The 25,190-nt window shown below is 37.5% G+C and overlaps 1 protein-coding gene across 4 annotated transcripts in view; it reads right to left on the minus strand.

Annotated features, from left to right (window-relative positions):
- Nucleotides 1–25,190, minus strand: part of TTLL7 (tubulin tyrosine ligase like 7) — a 1,782,535-nt gene that overhangs the window by 548,610 nt on the left and 1,208,735 nt on the right. For all 4 annotated transcript variants that reach the window (XM_044073411.1, XM_044073409.1, XM_044073408.1 and 1 more), the window contains exons 14-15: nucleotides 11,595–11,681; nucleotides 11,265–11,466 (exon numbers count right to left, since the gene is read on the minus strand). In XM_044073411.1, coding sequence (XP_043929346.1) covers nucleotides 11,265–11,466; nucleotides 11,595–11,681 — 289 coding nt within the window. The remainder of the gene's footprint in view (nucleotides 1–11,264; nucleotides 11,467–11,594; nucleotides 11,682–25,190) is intronic.

The following is a 25,190-nucleotide window of genomic DNA, read 5'->3' on the forward strand; positions in this document are numbered from 1 at the left end:
TATACACCTTTGATGATGAATAAAATAAATAATAAAGATAATCTATGTAAAAGATGTAATGTAGAAATTAATGCTGACTGGGCTCATATGTTTTATGACTGTATAAAATTGAAAGAATATTGGAAGTCAATCAATGATTGTTTGCAGGCTCTTTTTACAGATAATTTCATTATTTCTAAATCTCTTATATTATTCAACACTCCTGTACCTCAAAGTGTTAAAAAGGTTAAGCTTCCCTTGTTATGGTCTATTCTAGCAGTGGCTAGAAAAATAATAACCAGAAATTGGATTTCAGATACACCTCCTTCGTTCAATGAATTTAAAAATGTTATGACTATAGTGTGCCATATGGAATTGATGACAATAAAATCAAGAACTACTAGAAAAACATCTTATTATATTATATGGGATACTTTACAAAACTTGTTAAAAAAATCTTAATTTCAATAGCATGATATTTTAGTTTAATTAACTGATTTGATTGTAGTGGATGTCTTTGTAAATACTTTGGTTATTTTATTGATTGTCATAATCATATCTATTTTAATTACTTGTATAAAATTGTTATGATATTTCCCTGTATGTTAAAAACAATAAACTTGTTTTAAAAAAAAAAAAGAAAATTTTTGAGTACATACCAAGGCATATCTACTCAAAACAGTAGCAGTAGTAGACACAGTATCAACATATTTATACACACTCTTCAAAGCATGCTTAGACACCTGAGACGGGTTAGAAACTATAAGATTCAGAAAGGGCCTACTTTCTAAGAAAAGCATGGCAGAACAATCAGACAAGCCGTCAACACCTGAAAGAAAGAAATTCTCTTATGGAATCTAATACCTAACCTTCTTGTCTGCAGGGGAAATACTGGTATTAAAAAGTGTTTTGCCCTTTTGGGGGGACTGAAAGCTAAGGGCCAGTGTTATTGCAGGTAGCATTTAACACATTCTCCAAGGCTGACATAATAGCAGGAATTAGTGTAGCCAACAGTAAATCTACTTGCAGAATATAATGTCACCTCACCTTAGGCAGAATATCCACTTGTTCCTTCAAAAATACATAATTTATCCTGGAACTAGACTTTGAAAGGGAAAACTCCTGTAGTTCCTGTGCCTTAGTCCTGAGCTTGAGAATCAGACAAAGAAAAAGCCCAGTCTCTATGTTATAGTCCTCAGCAGGACCAGTGTAAGAAACCATGTTGTGACTGAGGAAGAAGCTTGATTGCTGATAAGCGCTGCTGGGAAGAATCGGTTGAAAAGTTAAGTTGCCAGGCAAGTGCTCACAAGCAGCACACACACTTACACTTCCCCAGAAAGTCCCTCAAAATTCAAACGTAAAAGTACAGTCAGTACATCAAAATGAACTCAAAGTCCCTTTTACAGAAAGTGGACCGAGAGAAAACAAGAAATGAAGGTAAGCTGTACATAAGTGTACATAATCACCAAACATAAAATACATTTCTAGCAATGAAATGTACTTCCTGATGCTTAAATAAAACACCTTCAAGCAGAATGTCTCTAGAAATAAAATAATGAAGGTAAGTTGTCAAGTGTATACAAGCTCCAAAATAACTGAACAGCATATGAAGTACATAAAAACACTTCCCATTCTTTAACTCCTTAAACTTCAGTTAAAATCTCAAAAGCAGTACACTTTTCTCTCACAAAATCAGCCTTAGTATTCAATAAAAAGCCCTCTTCTAAAAAATAGCAGTTTCTATGATATTAATAAAATTGTCCATATTCTTCAGGAAAATAAAAAAAATACATCAAAAGTATTTAAAAAGGCAATATTTTCTGTGTGGAAATGATTTCCTATGGTGACTTGTCTGCTAGAAGTGAAGCCTTTAGCCAACTGCTACAGCTGCAATGGCTCAGAACTACTTTCTCTGAGGTGACAAAAAAGCACTTCTCTACACTGTTGATTTCCCTCCAAGGGGCTAGCTAATTAGTGGTCAGACTTTTGGTGCACGTGGGAGTCGCAGCTTTTTAAAAACTGGCCAGAAGTTGAATCCTGGGCCGGGTGCAACCCATACAACCAAAGGCTACAGCAGTAGCAGTGAGAATGTTGAACATCTGAAAGTGTTTTCATGAGTAAAAGTGACGAGTCAGTCACATTTAAAAATGAAATAAGGCATATGAGGCAAATATTTTTATAAGAGGCTCATACATTTTTTTTCATTTGCTTCTTACAGAAAAAAGAACACTTTATTCTAGATTCTGCCATTTGGAACCACCTCCGCAATGAAGTAAATACCCAAGAAATACATAAGGTCTTTAAATATGTTCTTGAAGACCACTTTCTTAAGACAGCCCAGTGTACTTGCTATGAGACAGTGGTTAATACTGGGTAATAAATCAAGCTATCAGTACTGGATATATTAATGTCTTTGTATCTGAATCCTTATGTGCTGGTCTAAATATCTGATGTGTTTCCCTATTGTACATATATACATACCTCATGCGTATAGGTTTTTTCCTTTTGCCAGTGTATTTGTACTTGATGATAAAAAGAAGTTATGGCCTTACCATAACATTCCATCTGAAATTCCACAAGAAATTCTTATATCTAAACTACAACTTAACAATGCTAAAGCAATCTATATTATTTGTATCTATGTACCTCCAGTAACAACAATACCACCATAGAAAATATCCTTTGCTGGTTATCTCAATGCCTGCCCCAAGAAACCATAATCCTTGGTGATATAAACATTGATTGGAACTGCTGTAGCAGCAGCCACCCGACCACCAACATCAACCTATATGGTTTTGATCAAACCATTACATCCCCCGCCAGGACAGACAAGCACAACAAGAAAGAAAGCACATTAGACTGGATCCTGTTAAACAACCATCTCCAATTATATGAATCTGGAACCCTTCCTGATGACATAAATGACCACTCACTTACCTATATCATCAGGCATAAAACCTATGCTCCCATTCCTACTACAATCAGGAATATCAGATCCAAAAAGAACTTCAACCCAGATCTCTTCCAAAATGAACTCAGAGCATGCAACTGGTCTCCCCTAAAATACCTCCCTCTGGAAGAAGCTGTTCAATACTTTAATTCTAACTTCTTAGCCATCCTTGATCATCATGCACCAACCTGTACTATTAGAATTAAGACCAAGTCCGCCCCATGGCTTTCTAAAGACACCAAACATAAAATTCACCTCAGGAATAAATACTGGGCCAAATGGAAAATGACCAGAAATCCTGCAGACCAACAAAATTTCAAATAACTAAGAAAGCTATACTATCTGATAAAAGAAACTTTTACCTTCAATTTCAAAAGGCAAACCATAATAACCCATAAAAATTCTGGGCATGCATCAACCAATTACTACATCCAGGTCAATCCAGTACACCAAGCCCACTAAACACTGACCATCAAAATCCCATGCATACTGCCAATGCCTTCAATAAATGTTTCACTGATGTTATCCCAAACACTAGCCAGTCAACTATCACCTAATACTTTTACTTTACCTACCTACAACAAAACCACACCCCCTCCATTCATTTTCCAACCAGTCCCAACAACCCATATTCTTGCCCTAATCCAAAAACTGAAACCAGACTCTCCTTCAGCAGACCAACTACCTGCTGAATATCTACAGAAATCTGCTAAGTCAGTTGCTTACCCCATCTCCATCCTGATCAATAGAACTATTAGCGAAGGTCACATCCCTAACATCTGGAAAGTCTCCCATATTATCTCCCTTCACAAAGGTGGAAACTCCATCGAATTCTCCAACTACCGTCCCATAGCCCTTCTTTCTCCTTTGGCCAAGATCATGGAAAAATGCATCCATAGGCAATTGCTAGACCACCTAATCCATAATAACTTGCTCTCTAACTGTCAACATGGTTTCAGACCCTCCCATAGCACTATCACTGCCCTCCTTTCCTTTACAGATTGTATTAACAAAAATTGTAACTGTAATATGCTTTCCTCGGCACTATTTATCGATCTGTCTAAAGCATTTGACATGGTCAATCATCAAATTCTGACAGATATCCTCAAATCCCTGGCCTTAGATGCACTCTCTATCAAATGGTTCCAATCCTACTTAGATCAAAGACAACAGGCTGTACTCTGGCAAAACAGTCTATCTAACCACCTACCAGTTAACCTCGGTGTACCTCAGGGATCCATATTAGGACCTTTCCTTTTCTCCATATTCATCAACGACCTTCATCTAGCAATTCCCCACGCTACTTGCATACAATAAGCAGATGACTCCATACTTGTATGTTCAGCCACAACCACCTCTGAACTTCACTCCTTTACCCAAAATGTATTTAACACTGTTGAACAATGGTTCACTCACTGTTGCCTTCTATTAAACCCCAAAAAAACTAAACTCCTCCTTTTCAATCCTAATCCTAAGTCCTCTCCCATAGATTTTGCTGTTACATCCACTAATGGTACCATTATATCACCTGATCTAACTACCAAGCTACTTGGTATTACCACTGACAACAACCTTACCTTTGACATACATATCAACAACACTATTAAATCTGTCAACAAAAAACTTGGCTCTCTCTACAGAATTAAACCCTTCCTGTCACCTACAGCTAGGACTACTATTGCACACACTCATCTAATCTCTAGACTCCTGTATGCCTCAAATATTTTCACTAATCTATCTAAGAATAACCTCAATAAATTGGAAATCTCATACAATAACATAGCCAGATTTGCTACTGGTAACCCATTTAGAACTCACCATTGCTTTAATTTAAAGCAGCTTCAGTGGTTGGAACTACAGAATCTGCTCAAATACCACCAACTAATCATTGCCCATAAGACTCTTTACCAACCTTCCAATACTCCTACTCTATCCACCATCATCACCCCCTATCATAATCTGAAGTCACTAATCTATCTAAGAATAACCTCAATAAATTGGAAATCTCATACAATAACATAGCCAGATTTGCTTCTGGTAACCCATTTAGAATTCACCATTGCTTTAATTTAAAGCAGCTTCAGTGGTTGGAACTACAGAATCTGCTCAAATATCACCAACTAATCATTGCCCATAAGACTCTTTACCAACCTTCTAATACTCCTACTCTAGCCACCATCATCACACCCTATCATAATCTGAAGTCCTTACGTTCATCTCAGAAACTTCTCATTAACACATCTAAATCTAACAACAGGGCTGGGGATTCTCTCTTCTCTAATAATGTGGGAAAAGTTTGGAATCTCCTACCCAGTGAACTTTCCTAACTTTCCTCTATATCACTCTTCAAAAACAGACTGAAACTTTTCCTCAAAACACACTGGTTATGCTCCTGTACTAAACCTGACTAATTCTCTACTATACCCAAATACAGTCGGCATATCCTATACCTTACCTTTCTCACTCTGTATTTCATTATTTCCATCCCTCTGAATACTTATTTGTTAAAAAAAAAATAATAATATTTTTTATTACTAAACTCATTTTTTTACTATTACTGAACATCAATCTGCCTCTTTTATTGTACTGTACTTTGTATATGGAATTGGCCTGTATACCCCCCCTTTTGTTCTACGTTAAGTAATGTACCTACTTGCTATTTTGAATTTTACATTGTACTGAATGCATTTCATATTGTATTGACTTCTGTCCTCTCTATATTATGTCTGTATTATCCAAATTTGTACTTGTATACACATCTGAAGTTATTTTATATTGTTGTGCAATTTTATTATCATGTGTGCTATGGAGATTATCTCCCCGGGCCTCTACTGAAAATGGACATATATCCAGTTAGACTAGCCTGGTCAACAAATGTAAAATAATAAAAATAAAATAAAATAAATCTGTGTTGTCGCTCTTCTTTCATTCTTGATGAATGGAACTCAGTTCTGACCCCCTCGGAACTGGCTTGGTCGTTATACAGCTCGCACCACCCAAAAAAAAAAAACTCTTGAGCTAAGACTCTACCCATAAAGTTCCTCTCTCCATTACCACAGATCGAGTTTGCAGCTAAGTATAGAAGGAAAACAGAAGCCCTGTCTGAGTTGAAACCTAACAACCTCCCAAAACAAACCTCAAGAAGTCCTTAGGTGGAGGCTGGAGGGTGGGATGCCAAGAATGAATGAAGATCGACAACACAGATGGAACGTTATGGTAAGGACATAACTTTTTTATCTGATGTTGTCAATGTTCATTCATTCTTGACGAATAGGACACAGTCCCCAACTACTTTAGGTCCTGGGTGGCCCTAAGAACGGATATTCCTGAGCACCACAGAGCCAAAAGATGCTCTTCCCCTGGAGGCCATATCCAATTTGTAATGAGTGGTAAAGGTATGGGAAGTGGCCCATGTTGCGGCTGCACAAATTTCTTCCATGGAAGCCTTAGAGTCGAAAACAGCTGAAGTGGATACAGATCTGGTGGAATACGCTTTAACCGGCGCAAGCAAATTGAGGTTATTATGATTGTAAATGAAAGTAACACAGTCCCTGAGCCATTTTGATAAGGTAACTTTTGAGACTGGTTTACCCAAACTTGAACCTGAAAAGGACACAACCAATTGATCTGATTTTCTAGATGATTTGGTTCTGTCCAGATAGAAATGTAACTGTCTGTAAACGTCTAACAAATGTAAGCAATATTCACCTTTATTTGAAAAATTTGGAAAGAAGACTGGCAAATCCATAGTTTGGTTAACATTAGATTATGAAATCACTTTAAGTAGAAAAGAAGGATTGCTTCTTAACGACACCCTATCTTTAAGAAAAATCATATAAGGATGTTTCACACATAAGGCCTGCAATTCAGAAACTCTCCTGGCAGAAGTAATGACCACCAGAAAAAGAGTTTTCCACAATAAGAACTTAAGATCGCAAGTAGCTGCTAGCTCAAATGTCTGAAGGTCTAAGGACTGTAATACTAAGGTCAAATCTCATGGAGCTGCAGGATCCTTGAATGTGGACTTTAGGCGTAAAGCACCCATAAGAAAGGTTTTACATAATCGATGGGAAATCAGGGGATGATCACCAAACCCATTGTGGAAACTGGAAATGGCTGCTAATTGGACTTTGATGGTGGAAGCAGAACCTCCCATTTCAAAAAGGGAAGCCAGAAATTCCAACACCTTGTCAATCGGGACTGAAAATGGATCAAAATTATTCGTACAAGCCCAGATTGAAAATCATTTCCATTTGCTAAGGTAGAGTTTCCTGGTGGATGGTTTATGAGAAGCCAAAAAGATTTTTTGTACTGAGGAAGGCAATTTGCTCTGCCTGGCAATTAATGGAATTGGAGATACCAAGCTGTCAGCTTGAGATTCTGAAGGTTGGGATGCACCAGTCCCTGTGGGTGAGAAAGCAGGTCTGGATCTGGGTCCAAAGTCCAAGGACAGCAAATCAGGTGAGGCCAAAGGAAGGGGAACCAGACTTGACGGGACCAATGGAGTGCAATGAGGATCACTTTGCTTCTCAGTATTTGAGCTTTCTTCAAGAATAGGCGAATGAGAGGTAATGGGGGAAAGGCATAAAGTAGTCCCGGGGGCCAATCATGGAGGAGTACATCTCTTGGGGACTCCCCCTGTGGAGGAATTAGGGCAAAGTAGCTGCTATATTTGTTGTTTATTGGGGAGGCAAAAAGATGACAGCAAGGCTGGCCCCAGCGACGAAAATTTTTTATCACCACCTTGGGATTTAGAGACCACTCATGGGGCAGAAGGATGGATCTGCTCAGTTTATCTGCTATCATCTTGGAACTTCCCGGGATATGTGTTGCTATGAGAAAGCAGTTGGAAGCGATAGTCTGTTACCACATCCTGACAGCTTCCTGACACAAGGGGTAGGATCTTGTTCCACCTTCCTTATTGATGTACCAGACTACTGACATGTTGTCTGACTAGACTGCAACCATCCCAGAAGAAAGGACAGACTGAAAGGCTTGCAACGCTAGAAGCATCACCTTCAAATCTAGGACACTAATATGCAAATTGGCCTCTTGCAGGAACTAAGTGCCTTGGACTGTTCTTCCCAGATAATGCCCCCCACCCAATCTGGGAAGCATCCGTGGTCACTACGGCAGTGGATGGAGAAGGAGTGAAGGTGTGGCTCCATAGATTTTCCTCTGACTTCAGCCACCACAACAGCTCCTTCTTCCAGCGATTTGTTATTAATATCTGATAAGACATTGGCTGTGTCAGTATCAACCACTGTGCTGCTAAGAGCCATTGAAGCAGTCTCATTTGATACCATGCAAGGGCACTAAAGTTATGGTGGCTGCCACAGAAACCAGAGCTTGCAGATCCAGAAAAGCAGGAACCTTGTTTTTGGAAATGACTGGTTGTACTTGTGACCTTAATTTTTGTAGTCTGTGTACAGGGAAAGATGCTACACAAGAAATTATATTGAGGCGTGGTCCTATAAATACTAGGTCTTGTGCTGAAGTCAACTGTGACTTCTCTCTGTTGATCATAATTCTCAAGGACTGAAAGAGGTTCAGTATGAAGCCTATGGTTTGAAGCAGTAGATGCATGGTTAGGGCGGTGAGGAGCCAGTAATCTAGGTATGGAAACACTAGGAATCTGCATAGCCTCAAGTGAGTTGTTACTACTGCCATGCATTTGGTGAACACCCTCGGGGCTGTGGTGAGACCGAAGGGCAGCACTCTGAATTATAAATAACTGTCTCCCAGCCGGCAGCGGAGGAACCTTCTGGAACATTTGTCCATCTTTATGTGGTAATACATGTCCTGAAGATCTGCAGAGCACATCCAATCGGTCTCCTCCAGAAGGGGAAGGATAGACTGGATCATGACCATTTGGAATTTTGATTGCTGACCGAAATTATTCAGAAGGCTGAGATCTAAAATTGGTCTCCAGTTCCCTGCCTTTTTTGGCACTAAAAAGAATCTTGAGTAAAATCTGGATCCTCTTTGGTCTGGTTGGACTTCTTAAATGACTCTCTTTTCTAAGACCTTCTGAATTTCTACTACTGCTTGGTCCCTCTGACTGGGTGGAACATCAGGGAATCTTCTTGGAATTTTTGGAAAGAGAGTAAAGGGAATTTGGTAACCTCTGTTGATAATTCTCTGAACCCAAGTATCCAAAGTTAGCCAGGCTGAATGGTGCAGAGAAAATCTTCACCCGACTGCTTCCAGAGGTAAGCAATCATGCCTCCATTCAGGAGCACTGGTAGGGCTGCCCGGAAAAGGAATTTCTGGACCCCTGATTTTACGGACCTCCTCTGCCACAGGGAGGGCGTATTCTGCTTGAACTCCCCCCTCTGCCCCGAGGGAAGAATTTGCCAAGTGTGTCTTGAAAAGGGCACTTTGGACTTCTTGAACCACATGTTTCCACTCTTCTGATTCCTAGTGTAAGATCGCTGAGGAGTAGAGAAATGAATGCCCACGGCAGAAAGGGTCTTTCCATCTTTTTCACACCTGGCTAGTGTGTCTCTGACTTTGGGGCTAAACAAGGAAAATCTGTCAATAGGAGCATTGACAAAGGAAGACTTGAAAGGTTCTGCAAAGTCACACAAGCACATCCAGGCGGGTCTTTGTTAGATATTCGAATGCTTAGATGTTTGAATCTCTAAAAGTCGACCTTTAGAGATCAAACATTTAAATGTTCGAATAGTAATAAAAATAATATTAAAAAAAGAAGGAAAAAAAAGGGTTTAGGCAGGGGCGCAAGCCCTCCTGCACCCCCCACATGGGGGCTGTGCCCCCCACACTCCCGCTACTTAAATATACCAACTCTGAGATCGCACTTCAGTGCACTACAGTGTGGGAATGGAAAATTTCCCATTCCCTACACTGTAGCGCAATCTCAAAGTTGGTATATTTAAGCAGCGGGGGGTGGGGGGTGCAGGGGGGCTTACACCCTTTATTTTTTTTTTCAGTTTTTTTTTTTTTAATTTTTATTAAAATTCGAACACTTAAATATTTGATCTCTAAAGGTCGACCTTTAGAGATTCGAACATTTAAGAGTTTGAATATCTAACATAGACCCATCCAGGCGCGATGCCTTATGGGAATGCCTGAACCCCATGCCCTAGGCGGTCTTCGGCGACATGAGGGATGAGCCACATAGATGAATTTGATATAGACTCCAGGGGAGGGCAAGCTGAGAGGCAACTTTGAATTTGATATAGACTCCAGGGGAGGGCAAGCTGAGAGGCAACTTTATCCCCCACATTGTCAGACAAAGCTCTGGCAAGGGTATCAAATAGCTCCTTTATCAGATCCCTTTGGAGTAAAGTGTGCCTTGAAATTCAAGGACCTAAGAGTGAAGATCGATGATGCAAAGACCTGCTTCCCAAACCTGCCCATCATCTGAGACTCTCTGTTAGGAGGGTAGACAGTGCTATTCTCCTTGGCAAGTTCATTTTTGGTGGCTGCTGCCACCACCATGGCATCTACTGCTAAACTCTTTCCCCAGTGGGGTTGGTCTTCTGGGGCTGATAAAATTTTGTCCAGCCTCTGGGGAATCAGCTCTCAGGAGCCTTCCACAACCGCTGTGTGATAAGCTTGATATGGTTGTCAGCAGGAGGGGTCACCCAGGAAGTAGATGTGCGAGCACTGAAAGCCTGCAAGTAACAGATTTCTCTGAGGACAGAGTTTTTTTGGCTGCTGTGAGCTGTATAACATCTGAGCCAGTTCCGAGGAGGTCCCATTCATCAAGAATGAATGAGGACTGACAACATCAGATCTCTAGTTTAATGCCAATGTACTAGTAGTACTCAGACTTTGTATGCTCTGCCTTGCTTTTTCCTGATTATGCATTTTTTTCTATGCTTAGTCTATTCTTATGTGTGTATTGCTGCTCACTCAACCCAGGCCATTGCTGTAAAGGATCAGTGAAGCAGCCCACCTACATGATGGTGAAGCAAACAGATAAACAAATACATGTGTGTGTGTATATATATATATATATATATATATATATATATATATATATATATATATATATATATATATATATATATATATATATATATATATATATATATATATATATATATATATATATATATATATATATATATACATATATATATATATATATATATATATACATATATATATATATATATATATATATATATATATATATATATATATATACATATATATATATATATAGAGAGAGAGAGAGAGAGAGAGACATTCATATAAACACTGTGATTTTAGACCATCAGACCTTTTTTCTGACATTTTATTACAATGTTTTGTTTAATGTGTTGAACACTTAACATAATTCAGATGGAATCATGCTACTTACTGGAACGATCCAGTGATCTGTACTTGTTCTCTTCAAGATTATATGAAACTCTCTTTTCCTTCTTCTCACTGTGGTCCACCTTTTCATCTTCTTCCTCAGACTCTGAAGTAGTGTTGCTGTTGCTGCTGTCACAGCTACTAGTGTTGTTATAATTCTTTTGTTTCTTTGGTGTCTGCATGCTTTCTGGCATAGAGGACAGTGACTAAAATAAAGAACAGCATGATTTAAATTATTTTAAGATAAGTTGTCTCATCTATAACTGCACTTTATCATACTATTCATTAAATACAGATGCAAAAGATACTGACTGTACTATATTATCTAAAATACCTTTGGCCCTCGCTGTGTAGTAGATTTTCCCATTAATTTTTCATCATCCATTTCACACTGCTCGAGAAGATCTAAAATGTCTTCTTCCTGAATAAAAAAAATGAAACTGCTGTTGCAACTCGAAATTTGCAATAACTATACAGACATGATTCTCTAATAAAACTACAAACATATTTGTATAATGCAAGCTTCACTTTCAAAGTGAAAGTACAGCCTATTTAATGTAAAAATGTGTTTAACAGATTTTAGCATAGCATAAAGACCACAATGTTTTCACTGATGCCCTCTTGATGCTGCAATATCAGCATGCAACAGGCTGCTACTGACGTAAAGTTGTTTTTACAGTCATCAGTTCTTCAAATGTACTTTGCATGGATACAACTAGTCATGCTGAAAAATTTTAAAGGTATCCTCCCTCACATCGCTATACAGGCAGCTGTACTCATGTTCTATCAGTGCTGGGGTAAAATGTACTTCAAAGGTACTGTAAAGTCCCCTTATGTAATGACCCAACAGAGGATGGTAAAATTCAATTAACTGGCCAAAAACTGCAACTCATGTTAGCCTTTTCCAACAAGCTGATATAATTCAGTATGTTATGACCAGTGGATCACAACAGCAAACATGAAGGGGACTACTAGGAAAGAAATGCAGCTATAAATACAGCTAGTATATCACACACATTGTCTTCCCTGTTTTTACAGTACATTCTCAAACTGCTAAAGTTTCAGAATGACTTTTCCATACCCACTGTTACCAAGAAGAGAGATGGTCAGCCATCAGCATCATAAGAATGTGCTGACAGTTGAAGCAGAGGAATAAGGAGATGTCCAGTGGTCCAGGGCTTGATTCCTCAGTCACCACTGCCAAATTATGACACATAACAAGTCACTTAACCAAACAGTGATCCTAGGCTGCATCAAAAAAAGGTCCATGGAGATCACAGCTCTACCTCAGTAAACAAATCCAAATAAAATAAATAAAATCTCAGTTAATGAAAGTGGGGATACATTAATATCAGTACACAATTAAATTCATAGCTGTTAAGAAGAGCACAATAAACTAAGGAGCTGTAAGACAACCAGTTAGAGACATGGCACAGAAAGGTATACAGCTACCTTACAGTTACAACAGAGCACAGCAAATTCTCTGGGTCTATTAAAATTGCCTCTGAAGAACAAATTTTCTCATGCACTGCATACACAGTTGCATAGCTTCTCATACAGAAGACCATCACAAATGAGAAAATGCTGCTGCAAAAATGAACCAAAAACTTAGTTTACAGAATACTCCTTCCAAAATCATGTACAGAATATAAGACAATGAACCCACGGATATATATATATATATATATATATATATATATATATATATATATATATGTGTGTGTATATATACATATATATATATATATATATATATATATGTGTGTGTGTGTGTGTGTGTATATATATATATATATATATATATATATATATATATAACACACACACACATATATACATATATTATATATATTATGAATACACACACACACACACACACACGCACCATATATATATATATATATATATATATATATATATATATATACACACACACACACACACACACACACACACACACACATATATATATATATATATATATATATATATGTATATATATATATATATATATATATATATATATATATATATATAAATGATAAACCGGCTCAGCTCCTCAGACACTGCAAACTTTAATAGACCAAGAGAACGAAAAAACACATAATATTCCTGTACATGTAAACAGATAACTTAGCGCTTTCACCCAGATACATAGTCAGGCATCATCAGAGTAAAAGAGTCCTTCATCTTTGTTGCATTTAAAGCTATTAGTTACAGACACACCTCTCTAAGCAACCAACCCCAAGCAAACAGCAATTTGTAAATTAAAGTCACAGTAAAACATTACTCCTATGCTTGTTTGAAGACAGTTACTTATAAATAGAAAAAATGTTCAACTTAAAACACGAACATTTTAAAAAAATCTACATGTTAAACGTTTGTATAAAAGTAGTAAATAAAAATAATAAATAAAAAATCATAATGTAATGCTTAACATTCTTCAAACAAATGCAGATTTATACTTTAAAATGCTAGAAACTGAAATGTGATCATTAGGTCTAGATGCATCCAGCCTCAACTGCCAGATGCACTCCCTCATCTCAAGTAAAACTTTTAAGTCACCTCCTTTGTCATTAAATGGAATTCTGTCTATAACAAAAAACAGAAATCTCTTAAAATTACGGTAACTCAGACTGTGCATATACAAGGAAGGCATTGTTAGTTCTTTTGTTCCTGATATCTCTCAAGTGTTCCAGGATTCTGAGCCTTAACTTTCTTGTTGTTTTCCCAACACAGAAAGTAGAACAGCTCAAACATGTAGCAATGTACACTACCATCTTAGTATTACAGTTACAGAATCCAGGACACCTGATAGTTTTATAGAAGCCTTGAACTGCCACATAAGGGCCATTATTAATAAACGTACATGTACTGCAAACTCCACATTTACTCATTTTGGAGCTCCTGTATGTCTCAATATTAGGTTCAGCTTCCATCAAGGGTTGGGAGGGTGGCCTAATGGTTAAGGTGTTTGCCTTACAAACACAAGGTACAGAGTTTGAGTCTTACAAGGGATAATTGGCTAGGCTTAAAATGGCTTGCAAGGGCAGTTAGCCTAGTACTAACCTATGAACCTATCAATTCTTTAAGGTTCCTTCCCCTACTATATGTAAAAATTGGAGTGTTTCTTAATATACTTATAGTATCACTATCAAAAGAACTTTGCCAAGTATCCTTCATAATTCTAATAATTTGTCCTGCCTGTCCATTGTATGGCAAAATCATAGCCTGTTTTTTGTGTAGTGCATGGGACTCTAAAACCAACTCATTCCCCTCTTGAAATTCCTTCGTTAAGCCCCCATGCAAAATAGGTTTAAAGGATGTAATTCTCTTAGTTTCTATTTCTTTTCTAACTCTGGACAAAATTTCTTGTGGATAACCCCTTTCTGTAAACATAGCAGTCAAGCTGGTCAGCTCAATGTTTAGGCGTTCATCCTCACTAATCAGCCTGGATAATCTGACCATTTGACTTTTGACCAAGTTCTTCTTGATATAGTGGGGATTACAACTCTGGAAATGCAAGAAACTGTTAGAATAAGTTTTCTTGCGATATATACTCGAATTTAGACTAACATCATGCATGTTTTTGTACAACAATATATCCAAATAATTGCAGGTTTCCCCATGTATAGTGTAGGTGAATTTTAAGAATTGGGTAGTGTTGTAAAGAAAATCAACAAATGTGTGGATCTCGTCCCTACTCCCTGTCCAAAAATTAGTATATCATCAAGGTAACGCAAATAAAGTGTTACCTGTTTCATATACTCAGTAGGGAACACCTTCTCCATCTCCCATTCCGCCAATACCAAGTTGGCATAGACTGGCGCACACCTAGCACCCATGGCAACTCCTGCCACTTGTCTAAATAGTTCCCCTTCAAATCCAACAAAATTGTTAGACAAAACCATTTCCATAAGATCTACTATCACACTACATTTAATAGTATGGAAACCACTATGTTTGTCCAAACTCCTACTGAACATTTCCAGACCTTGTACCTGGGGAATGATCGAAAAAAGATTTATAACATCAATTGTCACCATCAAAAATGGTTCAGAGGTTTGTTTTTGTCTTATAACCTCCAAGCAATGCCACAAATCCCTCAGGATGTGTGGCAAACTTTTAACAATACCTTTACAATGAAAATCTATGTAGGAGGCCATTGCTTCTGTTTTAGAGCCTTTTGCTGACACTATTGGGTGAAAGGGTGGGTCATTCTGGTTTTTGTGAATTTTTGGAATTCCAAAAATGGAGGGGGTCACTGGGAATTCAACCATCAAATAATGGTATTCATTAACATCAATGATCCCCTCCATTAACCACTCGTAAAGACACCAGTCAATTTTAGTGTATGCCATACACATTTCATTCCTAGATACTCTGGCATATGTGTTTGTGTCACTCAAAAGACTGTACATCTTATTCGAGTAGTCGATGTTAGACATGATCACCACCCCCCCTCCCTTGTCAGGTTTCATGACCCTGTACAAATTAGTGGTAGTTAGTTCTTGTAGACAAAACCTCTTCCCAGGTGTTAGGTTATCCAATTCCCTCCTTGGTCCCCTTAACATTCTTCTAAGTTGAGCCTCACACAACTTCTCGAAGATGTGTATACATGGGTGTGCAGGAGGTATAAAGGTACTCAACCTCTTTAGTCCAATCACATTGTCAATAGTTGGGCTAGTTTTTTTGTGAAAAAAATACTTCCAAGTTTAACTGTCTAGTATACATCTTAAAATTAACCAGTATTTTGGCTATTTCAATTCTAAAAGAATAGACAAATGTAAACCCCTTCTTGAATAGAGACAAATAATTAACTGTTAACTCTAAGTTAGAGAAGTTGTAAACACTAACATTGTCAATTTTAACCAAATTACAAGAATGTGTCATAATAGTTTGTTGAGTTAAATCAAATGAGTCACTCTCAAATATCTGCGTGGCATTCATCCCCTCAATCTCGGTGTTTGTTACACTTTCTAAACTGTTGTTTAACAAATGTGAACAAATCACTGGTGAAATTTCTGAAACAAGTTCTGAGACAGAGGAAGAACTTTGTTGCCTTTGGTTATCACAAAAAGAGTTGCAAAAATTGTCACTAAAATTATCACAAAAAGTACTGTAATGTAGTGGCTGTAACCCAGCCTCGCTGTGTAATTTAGTGTCACTATTGAAGGTGATCAGTTGTTCATTTGAGACCACCTCCTCTTGTTGTTGTATTGCCTCTGCCCTCTGCCCCTCCCCTGTTGCTGATTGCGCCTCAATGCGTTCTGAGCGTAATTTATGGGGTGGGGATCTAAAAAAACGTCATTGTCATGATAAATTTCAGTCTCAGTCAGTGATTCGTCCTCAAATTGATCAACAATTTGCCCACCGACATTGTACATTTCCTGTCGGGAATTACCCGCTGTATTAACTTTAGACACAAAACTAGAGCTACCATTTACACGTTCAGATTCCTTAAAATGTGTGTATACCTAGTTACTAGCATAATCACTAGTATTCCTTTTGAGTTTAACCATTTTAGTCTCAAGGCCTTTTTTCACAAACTTTTCAGTTTCGTAAATAATCTTGTCATATTTGTTTTTGTTAAACTCAAAAAGCAAATCTTTCGTTATGTTGGTGTTAAGTAAGCCAAGCTCCTCCTTTAAAGTCTCTAGTCTATTAATGTTATTCCAAATAATAATTTTCATCAATTCCATACCTGTCCGGTCATAGAAGGCCAGTAGTTCCTTGAAACCATCTGTACCTGCTTCAAAACCCATCGGTAGTTTAAATAACCTGAGCCCCTTCGGAACTTGTTTGAGCTCAAGGCTTTGAAGGTGTTACATGATGAAAACTATAGCAAGGCAAGGTTTTTCTTGTAGTTTTTACTAATTGGTTTGTCTGTGTGACCTTTCTACTCTTTGATTTATATATATATATATATATATGTTACTGTTTTCTTCCATATATTGCGTTACTGAACGTGGCACAGTTTTTAACAGCTTCCTTCCCACACCATATAAAGTGTGTCGCCTGCATACCATTTCAGTTTGTTTTATCTCTGTTACATGCCATTCCCTGTTTATATTGGCAGTTAGCACAGAACACTGAGGAAATGCACTGTTTACAAGCTGTTTCCTCTAGTCCAGTATCCTTCCACCTCCACCTGTCTGCAATGTTACTACTCTGAAAAGGGACACTTTTCTAGTGGGCTCAACTGGTTAAATTAATAAAACAAAAAATACATATATAATAGAAATATACGACAAAGAGAGGTTAGTGGCTTGAACTTTAAGTTACCGCTGAAGTGTTTTTGTCTTAAACATGATCTCAAAGTACTAAATTAGTACACTGCAGAAAAATGTACAAAACAACATGACAACTAGCCATAGATTACAATTACTTTGTAACACAACTCAGTTAACATTTTCACATTCTGTGATAACAAACCCATTATCACAATGACTCTGCATGGGAAAGCTTTCAAGTATAATCAAATGTGTGGAATAAGTCACAGATCCATCAAAACTGTTGGGTTTGTGGGGAGATGTGAAGTCCATACTTAAAAACAACACCAGAATTTATAGTACAACAATGTAAAAACAACATACTGCAAAATATAATTTAACTTCTGGAGTTCTATTCCCTGAGGTAACTGAAAAATAATTTTTTAAAAAAACCCTTGAAAAATGGCCCCCTTTTTTTTTTTTAAAGAAATTTTTTTTTTTTTTGGGCTTTTTTATTACGGGGGAAATTAAAGGGTTTGGGCCAAAACTGAAAAAGGGAAAATTGTGCATATTTACTGATAATGGTGGACTGTAGAATTGTGCATATTTACTAATAATGGTGGACTGTGGGATATTTACTAATAATGGTGGACTGTAGAATTGTGTATATTTACTAATAATGGTGGACTGTGGAAGTCTGAGTAGACTTTTATGATAAATGTTCTCAACTGGCTTTTGCCATTATGGGTGCATATGTTTTGTTTCATTGCTTACTGGAAAAATGTTCAAAACAAATTTAAAACACCCTTAACAAGTGTACTGATTGTACAAGGAATATAATTTTAGTACAATGAGGAAGGTGTATCAAAGAGCACATGTATGTTTCATATGCAAGGGGCCTATGATTGAAAACAGCCAAAATTAATCTTTATCTGCCACTGGCAAAATGTATTTTCTTTGAATGTGGGTTTCAATGCTGTTTCAATGAATGTGAGTTTCAAGGGCAGAGAAGTTTTAATGCTAAGTTTTCATTGTGAGACTGCATTGCTTTGTTTAACAGATGACTTAATGTTTGTGCTGTAAAATACAAAATAAAACTTTCAAATGAAGTCCAACTCATCATTGAAGTAAAGCAGTATGCACATTAGTGTTTATGGTAAATGGGTGAAATAGCCAAGTAATGGTCATTGGAATGGCTGCAGAGGCTCCATTCAACCATTATTTTGTAGGGGGGCAGCAAACTCAGACAGGCCCAGCTGAACTATACCTCCCAACTGTCCAGATTTTCAAAGAATGAATAGATTTTGCTTCTTATTTTGGTTTGTTGTTCATAAAATTTGTAGTTTTAATTCCTAAATGATTTGCCAAAAGTCACTAAATAATAAGTTTCAGACTTCATAACCTTCAAAAATGCATGTAAGTAAGAGCCGTTCTATCAACTGTCTCAATTTATACAAGAGCAATTTTAGTACTGTTTATATGTGCCCCAATATATTTGGCCTTGTTCAGATTTACTGCATTAACAGGTTGAGAGGTACATGCAAATAAATTGCTTTATAGAATTAGGCATAGCCAACCTCTCAACTGTCCCCAATTTTGGCTCAAAATGTTGCTCTTCCCCTAATAATCCCTCCAAAATAGCAATTTTGGAAGAAAACATGGAGGGTTTACAATTAAGAAATAACTGTAATAATCAAAGTTATAGATTACTTGAAATGCATGTAGATTCTTTTATTTTGTCAGCTGCTCAAGGTAGCAGTACTAATATTAAAGTGTCCCTTCTTTGACAGGTAGCAGCTGTATTGTGTGTCTATTTTATATTTTGCATCACATTTTGGTCCATTTTTCATAAAATTGTGTTTTTGGAATTAGTGACAAATCACTAAAGACTGAAGTTAGAAAATGACAGACATTTGAGTTTCAGATTTTATACCCTTCAGAAAATTCATACTAATGCAAGACCTATTCTATTATCTTTCTAAGTTTATTAGAGCAATATTTAAATTGTCCTTATTGTTGTGCCTTTGTCCCACTTCTGTGTATGGCTTTGTCCAGATTTCTTGCTCTTGAGGTTGAGAGGTATGACAAATGTGTCAGGGCCATCACAGTCGGGAGAGACTTCAAATTGTGACATGCTTGTTGCACCCACCCCCATGTAGTGACTCTGGATGTGTCCAAGCAAGGCAATGAGTAGTTGTATCTACCTTGGATGGGAGGACAACTCAAAGTCTACAGTGGCTTTTCATCTGTCCTTGATTTTGCAGAATGGTCTGGTTTCTGTCATATTTTGTACTGTTGATTTATGCTTATTACCAAAGATTTATGCTTTTACTCAAAGTGCCTGTTGCTCTGTGTTTAAGTAGCAATGCTTTAATGACCATAAGGTAAGCTGTACATCTAAGATGCAAGTAAGCTTTAATAAGCATACTGTTAAGAATTGAAACATTAAACCTTTCTTTTAACCAAAAATTTACAAGAAATGTAAAAAGGGGGGTTATTAAAAAAGGATTCCTTTTTTTAAAAAAAGGCCATTCCCCTTTTTAATTTCCGGTTTTTTACAATTTTAAAACCCGTTTTAAACAAATGAAAAATTTGAAACTGAAAAATTTAGCAAGGAAAATTTTGTTCCTTTGGTTTCAAAAATTAAAAATTTTCCCCCAACAAAATTGTTAGACAAAACCATTTCCATAAGATCTACTATCACACTACATTTAACAGTATGGAAACCACTATGTTTGTCCAAACTCCTACTGAACATTTCCAGACCTTGTACCTGGGGAATGATCAAAAAAGATTTATAACATCAATTGTCACCATCAAAAATGGTTCAGAGGTTTGTTTTTGTCTTATAACCTCCAAGCAATGCCACAAATCCCTCAGGATGTGTGGCAAACTTTTAACAATACCTTTACAATGAAAATCTACGTAGGAGGCCATTGCTTCTGTTTTAGAGCCTTTTGCTGACACTATTGGGTGAAAGGGTGGGTCATTCTGGTTTTTGTGAATTTTTGGAATTCCAAAAATGGAGGGGGTCACTGGGAATTCAACCATCAAATAATGGTATTCATTAACTTCAATGATCCCCTCCATTAACCACTCGTAAAGACACCAGTCAATTTTAGTGTATGCCATACACATTTCATTCCTAGATACTCTGGCATATGTGTTTGTGTCACTCAAAAGACTGTACATCTTATTCGAGTAGTCGATGTTAGACATGATCACCACCCCCCCCCCCTTGTCAGGTTTCATGACCCTGTACAAATTAGTGGTAGTTAGTTCTTGTAGACAAAACCTCTACCCAGGTGTTAGGTTATCCAATTCCCTCCTTGGTCCCCTTAACATTCTTCTAAGTTGAGCCTCACACAACTTCTCGAAGATGTGTATACATGGGTGTACAGGAGGTATAAAGGTACTCGACCTCTTTAGTCCAATCACATTGTCAATAGTTGGGCTAGGTTTTTTGTGAAAAAATACTTCCAAGTTTAACTGTCTAGTATACATCTTAAAATTAACCAGTATTTTGGCTATTTCAATTCTAAAAGAATAGACAAATGTAAACCCCTTCTTGAATAGAGACAAATAATTAACTGTTAACTCTAAGTTAGAGAAGTTGTAAACACTAACATTGTCAATTTTAACCAAATTACAAGAATGTGTCATAATAGTTTGTTGAGTTAAATCAAATGAGTCACTCTCAAATATCTGCGTGGCATTCATCCCCTCAATCTCGGTGTTTGTTACACTTTCTAAACTGTTGTTTAACAAATGTGAACAAATCACTGGTGAAATTTCTGAAACAAGTTCTGAGACAGAGGAAAAACTTTGTTGCCTTTGGTTATCACAAAAAGAGTTGCAAAAATTGTCACTAAAATTATCACAAAAAGTACCGTAATGTAGTGGCTGTAACCCAGCCTCGCTGTGTAATTTAGTGTCACTACTGAAGGTGATCGGTTGTTCATTTGAGACCACCTCCTCTTGTTGTTGTATTGCCTCTGTCCTCTGCCCCTCCCCTGTTGTTGATTGCGCTCTCGAATGCGTTCTGAGCGACTTATGGGGTGGGGATCTAAAAAAACTTCGTTGTCATGATAAATTTCAGTCTCAGTCAGTGATTCGTCCTCAAATTGATCAACAATTTGCCCACCGACATTGTACATTTCCTGTCGGGAATTACCCGCTGTATTAACTTTAGACACAAAACTAGAGCTACCATTTACACGTTTAAATTCCTTAAAATGTGTGTATACCTGGTTACTAGCATAATCACTAGTATTCCTTTTGAGTTTAACCATTTTAGTCTCAAGGCCTTTTTTCACAAACTTTTTAGTTTCGTAAATAATCTTGTCGTATTTGTTTTTGTTAAACTCAAAATGCAAATCTTTCGTTATGTTGGTGTTAAGTAAGCCAAGCTCCTCCTTTAAAGTCTCTAGTCTATTAATGTTATTCCGAATAATAATTTTCATCAATTCCATACCTGTCCGGTCATAGAAGGCCAGTAGTTCCTTGAAACCATCTGTACCTGCTTCAAAACCCATCGGTAGTTTAAATAACCTGAGCCCTTCGAACTTGTTTGAGCTCAAGGCTTTGAAGGTGTTACATGATGAAAACTATAGCAAGGCAAAGTTTTTCTTGTAGTTTTTACTAATTGGTTTGTCTGTGTGACCTTTCTACTCTTTGATTTATATATATTTATATATATATGTTACTGTTTTCTTCCATATATTATGCTACTGAACGTGGCACAGTTTTTAACAGCTTCCTTCCAACACCATATAAAGTGCGTCGCCTGCATACCATTTCAGTTTGTTTTATCTCTGTTACATGCCATTCCCTGTTTATATTGGCAGTTAGCACAGAACACTGAGGAAATGCACTATTTACAAGCTGTTTCCTCTAGTCCAGTATCCTTCCACCTCCACCTGTCTGCAATGTTACTACTCTGAAAAGGGACACTTTTCTAGTGGGCTCAACTGGTTAAATTAATAAAACAAAAAATACATATATAATAGAAATATACGACAAAGAGAGGTTAGTGGCTTGAACTTTGGGTTACCGCTGAAGTGTTTTTGTCTTAAACATGATCTCAAAGTACTAAATTAGTACACTGCAGAAAAATGTACAAAACAACATGACAACTAGCCATAGATTACAATTACTTTGTAACACAACTCAGTTAACATTTTCACATTCTGTGATAACAAACCCATTATCACAATGACTCTGCATGGGAAAGCTTTCAAGTATAATCAAATGTGTGGAATAAGTCACAGATCCATCAAAACTGTTGGGTTTGTGGGGAGATGTGAAGTCCATACTTAAAAACAACACCAGAATTTATAGTACAACAATGTAAAAACAACATACTGCAAAATATAATTTAACTTCTGGAGTTCTATTCTCTGAGGTAACTGAAAAATAATTTTGGACCAATTTCACACAATGATTACACCTTTCCCACTAAATTGCATTCTGTAATGAGATTTGTAAATTATCGTAAACAGTACAACCTAGATTTTGAAAAAAAAAATCAGTCACTGAAACTGCACTTTTCTTCCGCTTATGCAGTTACAGTAAAGTTATATTTCTTCATGTCAGTACTGCAAGGGTATTGTTGCTGGTCAGCTATGGTTTGTTGTCAGAATGTACAGAAAAAACACAAAACTAAATAAAATGAAGGCAGTTCACAGACTCTACTGGCAGCAAGTTTAGATAAAAGACAAGCCCACGATGCTGGAAAATCACACAAATCCTTTATTCTTTGAAATAAAATATCCTGTTAGCGCTTTCGTTTAAACAAAGTGTTAAACTTCATCAGACAACTGTTAGTTTCACATTCACTTCCTTTATAAACTCCCTTTAGCGTTGATTGGTTAAACAACTCATTAATATTAATAGAACTTAAAAATCCATCACATATACACATATACAGATGCATTTAGAGTGAATAGGTGCTTCTGTCTTTAATGTATAATGATGACTCCACCACTGCAGATCCATCTTGCATGTGCTGGTGATTCATACTGGAGATGATATGAGTTGGTAAAGAATCGTCCATTGTGTTGACAGCATCCACTGTAGAATCCTCATGTAAAATCAGGCTAAAGTTATTAGTGTTATTTCTGCTGACATTGATCCTAGAGCTTGTAGAACCAAGTGGACTGAAATCTTGGTACTGCAGATTATTTTTGTGACCTGTGATCTTATAGTCTGAACCCTTGACAGTGGCAGTGAGGCTGTCATTGACCTTGTGTTGAACAGTGCTCCTATGAATTCCAAGTTTTGAGTTGGTTCCAGTTGAAACTTTTCATGCTTTATAGTTATCCCCAGATGAGAACATGTCTGGAGAACCTGCTATCTTGCCTTTATTAATTGATGCCTGATCGGGGCGGTAATGAGCCAGTCGTCTAGATATGGAAACACCTGGAATCATTACAGTCTCAATTGAGCTGCTACTACTGCCATACATTTGGTAAACACCCTGCAGGTTGTGGTGAGACCAAAGGGCAAAAACTCTGAATTGGTAAAGACCGGCTCTCAGCTGGAAGCATAAAAACCTTCAGGAACTCTTGCTCTTCTTTATTTAATAGTGCATATCCTGAACATCTACAGAGCACATCCAGTCATCCTTGCCCAGAAAGGGTAGAATGGACTGAACAGTGACTGTCCAGAACTTGGAGCATCGAAATGACATGTTTAAGTTGCTGAGATCCAAAATTGGTCTCCAGTCCAGTTTTCTTTGGCACTAAAAAGAATACCAAGTAAGACCCAGATTCTAACTGATCTTTTGGGACCTCTTGGATGACTCCTATTTTTCTAGTAGCTTTTATACCTGAATTGCTGCTTGTTCCCTCTGATTGGGTGGAACATCGGGGAATTTTCTTGAAATTGGAGGAAGAAGGGAAAAGGGTATTATATAACCTATGGAAATTATCCTCTGCATCCAAGTATCTGTTATTTCTAGCCAGGCTCTCTGGTGAATGGAGAGTCGAACCGCGATCACCACCAGAGGAGGGCAATTGGGCCTCCTTTCAGGAATGCTGGAAGGGTCTGTCAGACAAAGAATCTCTGGACCCCTGGTTTTGCAGGCCACCTCTGCTCGGGAGCAGCATCTAGCATTAGAGTCCCCCCTCTACCCCAAGGGGAACTTCCTCAACGTGTATCCTAGAAAGGTCTCTGGGATTTTTTGAACCACATCTTTTGACCGCCTCACTGATTCCTAGAAAAGGATCTTTGAGGGGTCAAAAAACATACACCCACGGTAGATACGATATTTCTGTCCTTCTCACACCTGGATAATGTGCCCTTCGCTTTGGGCCCAAACAAAGATGTGCTGTCAAAACGAGCATTGACGAAGGAAGAACTGAATGGCTCCACAAAATCACATAAGTGCTTCCAGGCACCTCCTCATAGAAATGCCTGAACCTGCTGCCCTTGGGATTCCTTCAGCTACATGTGAAATGAGCCTCATGGAAGAAATGGAAACAGATTGCAACTAAGAAGTCACAGACGATTGTACTTTGAGATCTCCTTAATCAAATCCCTCTGTAACCTTGTGAAATGTGCCAAACACTTTAGTGAATCAAATTCCTCTGTAACCTTGTGAAATGTGCCAAATAATTCAGTGACCTTGAGGCAAACGTCGTTGAAGCATAGATACCCTTCCTAAACCTGTCCATCACCTGCGACTCCCTGTTGGGGGATGAAGAGTGGAACTCTCG

The sequence above is a fragment of the Protopterus annectens genome, chromosome 5.part1 (genome assembly GCF_019279795.1).
Source record: "Protopterus annectens isolate FY-2018-M chromosome 5.part1, PAN1.0, whole genome shotgun sequence".
NCBI classification, from domain to species: Eukaryota; Metazoa; Chordata; order Ceratodontiformes; family Protopteridae; genus Protopterus; species Protopterus annectens.